Source organism: Carassius carassius, chromosome 50 (genome assembly GCF_963082965.1).
Source record: "Carassius carassius chromosome 50, fCarCar2.1, whole genome shotgun sequence".
In the NCBI taxonomy this organism is placed as follows: Eukaryota; Metazoa; Chordata; class Actinopteri; order Cypriniformes; family Cyprinidae; genus Carassius; species Carassius carassius.
The window spans coordinates 20,939,705-20,949,429 of record NC_081804.1 but is presented as its reverse complement, the minus strand read 5'-3'; the positions used below and the strand labels follow the sequence as shown (position 1 = coordinate 20,949,429).

Sequence of the window (9,725 nt, the reverse complement as noted above, 5' to 3'; positions counted from 1 at the left end):
CGGCGCCGTTCGCCATGGGGCCGGAGCCTGCTGCCTCCGTGAAGGAATCCGGAGGAGCAGGGAACGGGGGACTCCTGCCGGCTGCCCAAAACCGGAGGAGCCGTCGCCATCGTGCCGTCCGACGAGGGCCATCCAGTGCCACCGCCAGGCACCGCGGAGGAGATCACCCAGCTGGTGGAGGGCCGAGCAGCAGGGCGTCTGGGAACCGGATTTTTTTTCTCTCTCTCGTCTCTGTCGCTCCTCCTTCCATCTCCTTTTCTCTCGCCTCGTCTGTCCTGCCCCCAGGTTCCCGCAGGTCCCCGTGAGAGCGCAGTCTCGTGGGTACCCCCCGGCCTGCGAGGGGCGATGGGGGTATGTGGCGAGTGGGGCGGGGCCGAGGGACGTGGGAACAAGGAGTGAGGCCGGCAATGATTGGGCAAATCAGTGACACCTGCGACCCACCGCCGGTCTCGAGTCCCACGTAGGAGATGGAAGGATATAAAACTGGAGCGACGACAGTGAAGGACGAGAGAGGACCAGGCCTGGGCTTTTAGTTGTGTTTTGGTTTTTATTTGAGTGCACCAGTCGTCCGCGAGGGGCTGGTGCGCTGTTTTGTGTTTATTTTTGTAAATAAAATGTTATTTGATTGTCTGCCGGTTCCCGCCTCCTTCTTCCGGATGAATATGAAGGTTTTTATCATTACAGTGGTGCCGAAGCCCGGGAGAAGGAGGGACGCGCTGCTGAAGATCCCTCGCCACTGTGGTGAATCCGCGGTGACACGGAGCAGGCGAGGAGGATGCCGCCATGGACGCTCGAGGCGGTGGACTGGAGCGAGTTGCCGGGGAGGGACGAGCTCGCTGCCGACCGCCCGCGAAGTGGAGGGACGGCTGCCTTCCGTGAGGGAGCGGAGGAGTCGGCGCCGTTCGCCAGGGGGCCGGAGCCTGCTGCCTCCGTGAAGGAATCCGGAGGAGCAGGGAACGGGGGACTCCTGCCGGCTGCCCAAAACCGGAGGAGCCATCGCCGTCCACCGGGCGGTGGAGGGGTGTCGTGCTGTCCGCCGAGGGCCGTCCAGTGCCACCGCCAGGCACCGCGGAGGAGATCGCCCAGCCGGTGAAGGGCCGAGCAGCAGTGCGTCTGGAAACCGGATATTTTTTTTTTTTTTTTTTCCTCTCTCCCCTCTCTGGTCTCTGTCGCTCCTCCTTCCATCTCCTTTTCTCTCGCCTCGTCTGTCCTACCCCCAGGTTCCCGCAGGTTCCCGTGAGCGGTCCCCCCGGAGGGAGGGGGGGGGGGAGTAGAGCGCAGTCTCGAGGGTACCCCCCAGCCTGCGAGGGGCGATGGGGGTATGTGGCGAGTGGGGCGGGGGCCGAGGGACGTGGGAACAAGGAGTGAGGCCGGCAATGATTGGGCAAATCAGTGACACCTGCGACCCACTGCCGGTCTCGAGTCCCACGTAGGAGATGGAAGGATATAAAACTGGAGCGACGACAGTAAAGGACGAGAGAGGACCAGGCCTGGGCTTTTAGTTGTGTTTTGGTTTTTATTTGAGCGCACCAGTCGTCCGTGAGGGGCTGGTGCGCTGTTTTGTGTTTATTTTGTATTATTAAAATGTTATTTGATTGTCCGCCGATTCCCGCCTCCTTCTTCTGGATGAATACGAAAGTTTAATTCATTACAAAAACATAAGCATAAAACAAACATGAATTATAGTAGCATTCGTTATTAATTATATTTATTAAAAACACCAAGTCTAAACAAATTCATTTAAAGTGAAACTGTACCTTGTGCACAAATCTAAATGTGTGTTGATGTTCTTGACATTAATTGTAATATATAATATCAGTCTTTGCATATTTGAGATGATAAAATGACTTGGATTCCTGAAGCTACAGTACATGAGTACTGAGTGGAAATGAATGAAACTCGTCTGAATCTGCTGCCATCTCGTCTGAGGAATCAGATATCAGATAGGAATTATTCATTAGCAGCAGCTCTGCTTCACTTCACTCAAAATGTGAAGTTGTTAACTCGTCCACAGCTCTGTTACTGTTTGCTGATGGTCAAACCGCAAACACAGTGCCCTGAGTTAACTCGTCAAAATGAGAAAAATCACATTCGTCTATAAAAACAAAAACAAAAAACCAAGCATATTTTTATGAACATTTGAATTTTTTTTCATTGTGACATTATTTTCACATTCCCCAATTCAAATTAATGTGCTGCATTTTTATTTTTTAAATGAGCATAGGTTAAAGGGAATAAATCTAATTATATCATGATGTATGAATACATGTTCAATAATATATATGGGCTGTGCATTACTGAACTCAGAATAAAGGAGAAATTTGAATTCATTTTCTTCATGCACATCTCTTTTTCTTATATTATCATTAACTAAACCTAATTTAACCATAAAACTAAAACCACAAAAAGCATTACCTGAAATAAAATAAATAGTAACTGAAGCATAAAATATAAATGTAAAAATGTACTTATTTTATTTCTAGTAGCTTGATGCAAAAGCACCATTTCTCATTTTCATTTAGTTTACCTTGATGTACTAAAAGAACTAAATAAATTAAAAACTAAAACTATTTAAAAAAAAAAAACTGTATAAAATGATTAAAAACTACAGACATATTTCAAACAAAAATTGAATTAAAATAGACTAGGATAAAATAAAGAATAGATATACTAATAATTAAATTAATAAAATGACAAAAATACAACAAATTACTCAAACTAAAATCAACATGTAAACAAAAGATATATATATTAGCAGACGCTTTTATCCAAAGCTACTTACAGATGAGGACAGTGGAAGCAATCAAAAACAACAAAAAGAGCAATGATATATAAGTGCTATAACATGTCGATTCTGATGAGATTCTGAAGAGATTCTGATGAATTAAATAATCAAGCCTGATTAAATATCATCATAATCCATCACAAACGTTGCACTGTTAATGCAGTGTTTGAGTGACCCTTTGACCTAGTTTCCATGGTGACCTGCAGCTCTCTCACCCTCTCCAGTCAATATTTCACAGCAGAGTCACCGATCTGTCAAAGCCAGCAACCATCACCGCTCGACATCATGTTACCGGGGTAAACGTCACTAAACATCTGATGCCAATAATGAATCCAGTAATCTGAATACGTCACAATATTATCACATATAGAAACAAAATGCAACTTTCAGATGATTTACAGACTGGTGCTTTAATCAATAATATTTAATAACAGCGGCAGGTGAATTCAGTTCTGACTGTGAGAATGAGCTCATGAGAGGTGTGGCTGAGGCATTGTGGGTGATTGGTGTGCTGCAGCTCTGTAAGGTTTGGAAGCTGCATGCAGTCACTCAGAGATCAAAGTCTCTCCAGGAAACAGCGAACGGGCTCCCGAGGCTTTGATGGAGAACGGGTGATCTTCTGCTCTGCTGCTCGACCCGTGTGATCTTGCGATCATGTGATCTTCACTGAACAGATTCGCACAAAACACACACTTCACTGGAGGTGATGAAGAAATACTCCACTCTACATCATCAGTTACATTCATTTATGAACGGTGTCATTTTCAGTTACATTTAAAGGTCTCAATGAACTGTTTTAGTTTTGTTTGTATCAATTATATTTATTGATGTTATGCAATGATTATTGTGCTTAATATGTAAAATGATCCAGACAAATTAAAACGGACAATGCAGAAATTCTGAAAGAATAAAACATGTCCCTATTATTGTAAATAAAATAAATAAATTATTAAAGATTAAAGTGTTTTATGAATTCAAGTAATAAGACATGCTTTTAATGATTATAATTTAATTAAAACATTATGACCAAATACAGAACCCCAAATAAAACTTATTTCACAGGGTCCTAAAAATTGTTAATTGTAGGATTTTAATTAATTAGACATGCCCTTTTGAATTATTACAATTTAAATTAAATAACTTAAAAGGAATCCAGAAAAAAATTATAGAAGAAAAAATATTAAAAAAAAATTAAAACTGAAAAAAAATAAAAAAAATAAAATAAAAGGAATTTGGTAAAAAAATAAAGCAGATTCCTGTAAATTGTGTATAATTATAATGGAACTGTGTATGAAGACAGTCCTTCAGCAGCTCGTACTGTCGTAATGTCTCAGTGTGTCCTAACCACGTTTCCAGATGTTTGTCTAAATTTAAGATGTAACATGGTTTCATATTTCGGGATGATATGAAATGAAATCAACTTTGTTGAGACTGTACCTGTGCTGTACTCACCTCCAAAGACTGCTGGGAAATCAGCGCACACTGACAGGACTGAAAGAGAATCCCAAAAAACACATCATCTGTAGATGCTTGATGAGTTTCTGAGTCCTGATTCATTTTAAACATCCCAGATTTCTTTATTTCTACTGCAAAAACATCAAGTGAGTCTGAAGATCTTTCTATATGAAGAACAACATGCAGAGATCTTTAAGAGTGATTAAAAAAGTGTTCAGATTAGAGATATTATGCTGCTTTTTCACAAAACATTTTAATATTATGGTCACTACTGAGATCATGATACTTTGGAAACATGCATTTACTGAACTTTTAACAATGTTATTAAACATTATTTTTGTATTTGAAAATGTGGAAATACTGTGCATTTATTAAACTTATTATTATCTATTTTTTTACAGTGGATTTCATTGGTTTATATATATTTTTGAAGGACACTGATACTCACTGCAGCAGGACAGCGCGAGCGACACGCTCAGCAGGACACAGCAGGACGCGTGGATCATGGCTCTGGGCTGGACCACCACAGCGATCATCAACTACAGGAGATCTTCAGACATTCCCTGAGGAAAACAATCACACAAACACATGCTGATGCAGAACTACATTTCCTTCATCACAACCTAGCATTAAAGTGACAGTAAAGACATTTCTAATGTTACAAAAGATTTCTATTTGAATAAATGTTGTTCTTTTGAACTTTCTATTTATCTGTGCATCATGTTTCCACAGAAATATTGGGCATCACAACTGTTGTCTACATTTATAATAATCAGAAAGCAGTAAATCATCATATTATTCTGATTTCTGAAGATCATGTGACACTGAAGACTGGAGGAATGATGCTGAAAATACAGCGGAGCATCACAGAAATACATTACACTTTAACACAGATTCACACAAACAGTTTGAAACTGTAATAACATTTCACAATTTAACTGTACCTTTTCGGTCAAATAAATGCAGCTTTGGTGAGCAGAAGAGACTTCTGTGAGAAAAATCTTGAATTCAATAACAGCAGTATTGTGAAATATTCTAATGTGAAGCAGCTGTTTCTGTGTGAATCTGTGTTAAAGTGTAATGTATTTCTGTGATGCTCCGCTGTATTTTCAGCATCATTCCTCCAGTCTTCAGTGTCACATGATCTTCAGAAATAATGAAAATATGAGGATTTACTGCTCAAGAAACATTTCTGATTATTATTAATGTTGAAAACATTGTGCTGAACAATATGTCTGTGGAAACTGAGATATATTTTATTTTTCAGGATTTTCAAAAGAACAGCATTTATTTGAATATAAGTCTTTTGTAAAAATTTTACAAGTCTTAACTGTCACTGTTTTGATCAATTTAACGTGTCCTTGATAAATAAATGTATTAATTTCTTTAAAAATACAAACTTTTAAATGGTAATGTAAACATCAATAATCATGAAGTTGAACACTAATCTGGTGTTTTCTCTAGTAGAATGGGCCTGACCTTGAGTTCTGTTAGCGTGTTGACTCAGCGTGTTAAAGTGCTTTGTGTTCATAACCAACCAATTTCAGCTGCAACAATGTGTTTTGATAATAACAGCATTGAGCAGCAGAGACACTGTCCTCCAGGAACCAGCACATCAATGAGAAATGCTGAGCTGAGGGATACGTGCAAACACACACACACGCTTAAGGAAGGTTAAAGAAACCAGTCTGACACCATGGTATAATGAGCATACTCGCACCCTAAAGAGAGCAGCCCGAAAAATGGAGCGCAGCTGGAGGAAAACAAAACTAGAGGTATTTCGTATTGCTTAGCGGAAAAGTAACCTATCCTACAGAAAAGCATTAAAAACTGCTATATCCGATTACTTTTCTTCTCTTTTAGAAGAAAACAAACATAACCCCAGGTATTTTTTCAATACAGTGGCTAAATTAACGAAAAATAAAGCCTCAACAAGTGTTGACATTTCCCAACATCACAGCAGTAATGACTTTATGAACTACTTTACTTCTAAAAGCTATACTATTAGAGATAAAATTGTAACCATCAACCGTCAGCTATAGTATCACATTAGACAGTGCACTATAGACCCCCTGAGGAACAGTTCCACTCATTCTCTACTATAGGAGAGGAAGAATTGCATAAACTTGTTAAATCATCTAAACCAACAACATGTATGTTAGACCCTATACCATCTAAGCTCCTAAAAGAGGTGCTTCCAGAAGTCATAGATCCTCTTCTAACTATTATTAATTCCTCATTGTCATTAGGATATGTCCCCAAAACCTTCAAACTGGCTGTTATTAAGCCTCTCATCAAAAAAACACAACTTGACCCCAAGGAGCTAGTTAATTATAGACCAATCTCAAATTCCCCTTTTCTGTCCAAGATACTAGAAAAAGTGGTATCCTCACAATTATATTCCTTCTTAGAGAAAAATGGTATCTGTGAGGATTTCCAGTCAGGATTTAGACCGTATCATAGTACTGAGACTGCTCTCCTTAGAGTTACAAATGACCGGCTCTTATCATCTGATCGTGGTTGTATCTTTCTATTAGTGCTATTGAGTCTTAGTGCTGCGTTTGACACAATTGACCACAACATTCTTTTGCACAGACTTGAAAACTTTGTTGGCATTAATGGAAGTGCATTACGTGGTTTAAATCGTACTTATATGACCGCCATCAGTTCATAGCAGTGAATGAAGAGGTATCATATCAATCACAAGTGCAGTATGGAGTACCTCAAGGCTCAGTACTAGGGCTGCTACTCTTCACACTTTATGTTACCCTTGGGAGATATCATCAGGAAACATGGTGTTAGCTTTCACTGTTATGCTGATGATACTCAGCTCTATATTTCTTCGCGGCCCGGTGAAACACACCAATTTAAAACTAATGGAATGCATAGTCGATATAAAAAACTGGATGACAAGTAATTTCTTACTGCTAAATTCTGAAAAAACAGAGGTGTTAATTATAGGACCTAAAAACTCTGCATGTAATAAAACACTGTCTAAGACTTGATGGCTGCTCTGTCAATTCTTCGTCATCAGTTAGGAACCTAGGTGTGCTATTTGATCGCAATCTTTTCTTAGAAAGACACGTTTCTAGCATTTGTAAAACTGCATTTTTCCATCTCAAAAATATATCTAAATTATGGCCTATGCTCTCAATGTCAAATGCAGAAATGTTAATCCATGCATTTATGACCTCAAAGTTAGATTATTGTAATGCTTTATTGGTTGGTTGTTCTGCACGCTTAGTAAACAAACTACAGCTAGTCAAAATGCAGCAGCAAGAGTTCTTACTAGAACCAGGAAGTATGACCGTATTAGCCCCGTCCTGTCAAAACTGCACTGGCTCCCTAACAAACCTCGTATAGATTTTAAAATATTGCTTATTACTTATAAAGCCATGAATGGTTTAGCACCTCAGTATTTGAATGAGCTCCTTTTACATTATAATCCTCTACGTCCGCTACGTTCTCAAAACTCAGGCAATTTGATAATACCTAGAATATCAAAATAACCTGCGGGCGGCAGATCCTTTTCCTATTTGGCGCCTAAACTCTGGAATAACCTACCTAACATTGTTCGGGAGGCAGACACACTCTTGCAGTTTAAATCTAGATTAAAGACCCATCTCTTTAACCTGGCTTACACATAACATACTAATATGCATTTAATATCCAAATCCATTAAACGATTTTTAGGCTGCATTAATAAGGTAAACTGAAACCGGGAACACTTCCCATAACACCCGATGTACTTGCTACATCATTAGAAGAATGGCATCTACGCCAATATTAGTCTGTTTCTCTCTTATTCCGAGGTCACCGTAGCCACCAGATCCAGTCTGTGTCCAGATCAGAGGGTCACTGCAGTCACCCGGATCCAGTACGTATCCAGACCAGATGGTGGATCAGCACCTAGAAAGGACCTCTACATCCCTGAAAGACAGCGGAGACCAGAACAACTAGAGCCCCAGGTACAGATCCCCTGTAAAGACTTTTTCTCAGAGGACCACCAGGACAAGACCACAGGAAACAGATGATTCTTCTACACAATCTGACTTTGCTGCAGCCTGGAATTGAACTACTGGTTTCGTCTGGTCAGAGGAGAACTGGCCCCCCAACTGAGCCTGGTTTCTCCCAAGGTTTTTTTCTCCATTCTGTCACCGATGGAGTTTCAGTTCCTTGCTGCCGTTGCCTCTGGCTTGCTTAGTTGGGGTCACTTCATCTACAGTGATATCATTGACTTGATTGCAAATAAATGCACAGACACAATTTAAACTGAACAGAGATGACATCACTGAATTCAATGATGAACTGCCTTTAACTGTCATTTTGCACTATTGACACTGTTTTCCTAATGAATGTTGTTCAGTTGGTTTGACGCAATGTATTTTGTTTAAAGCGCTATATAAATAAAGGTGACTTTACTTGACACACACACACACACACACACACACACACACACACACACACACACACACACAAACACACACACACACACAAACACACACACACACACACACATATACACGAGTCCAGACAATGACTTCTCAATCCAGAAGATCCCGTCACAGTCACACAACAGATGCATTCATGATCCTCTGAGACGGATGTGATTCTGACAGAAACAAACGTCTCGGTTATGTATGTAACCCTCGTTTCCTGAAGGATGGAACAGAGACATCAGGTGATGACCAACGAATTGGGAGAGACAGAGAGACCAATCAACTTTGAGTTTAAGTAAATGAGCCAATCGATATTAGAATGCAGAATTCACATCTGCCTGCCACACCTCACAGCACGGGTATAAGAGGTAGCAGGTGCACCGCATTCATTCATGCTTTCACTGAGGAGTCGAGCCAGTGACCCGGCAGCTCAGCGGTGGTACAGCAACTGTGGTGATGGGAGGTGACGTCTCCATTCCCTCCTTCAGGAAATGAGGGTTGCATATGTAACCGAGACTTTCCCTTTCAGTCAGTCACTCTTGACTTCATGCCGGGTGATGACAGATGAATTGGGATTCCTACCAACACGCCACAGGTGCTGTCCCCTCTAGTGCCCTGTGTAGGCCTTTTGATCCTTCCTTTATGCAGACGATAGGACCAGGTTCTAAACAGAGAATGTCAACTACAGCTGTTCCTTGAGCAACCCAACAGTAGGACTTGGATAACACAGGGAAAGCGTGCTATTCCAATTGGAGGGTGCACACTACGGAGTCATCTCCTATGTGTAACCCCGTATGGCCCTAGTCTCTGAGATGGCTCAGGCTGCATAATTTAGAGATGGTAGTACATGGACTCCCAGGGGAAACATGGCCCTAGTAACTGCACCGTGGATATACACATATGGGATCCCAACAGGTTCACTCATATGGGCACTAGCCTCATATCAGATTTCAGTAATCCATGGTGCTGGACACTCCACCACGCCTGGCCGCTGGAGTGCTGTAGGACTCTACAGGGTTTGCCCAGCAAACTGTATCTCATAGCCG

The 9,725-nt window shown here is 41.1% G+C and overlaps 1 protein-coding gene across 2 annotated transcripts in view; it reads right to left on the bottom strand.

Annotated features, from left to right (window-relative positions):
* Window positions 1–9,725, bottom strand: part of LOC132133041 (contactin-1a-like) — a 148,130-nt gene that overhangs the window by 72,916 nt on the left and 65,489 nt on the right. For both annotated transcript variants that reach the window (XM_059545705.1, XM_059545706.1), the window contains exons 2-3: window positions 4,689–4,803; window positions 4,238–4,276 (exon numbers count right to left, since the gene is read on the bottom strand). In XM_059545705.1, the coding sequence (XP_059401688.1) occupies window positions 4,238–4,276; window positions 4,689–4,776 (127 nt within the window). In that variant the 5' untranslated portion in view covers window positions 4,777–4,803. The remainder of the gene's footprint in view (window positions 1–4,237; window positions 4,277–4,688; window positions 4,804–9,725) is intronic.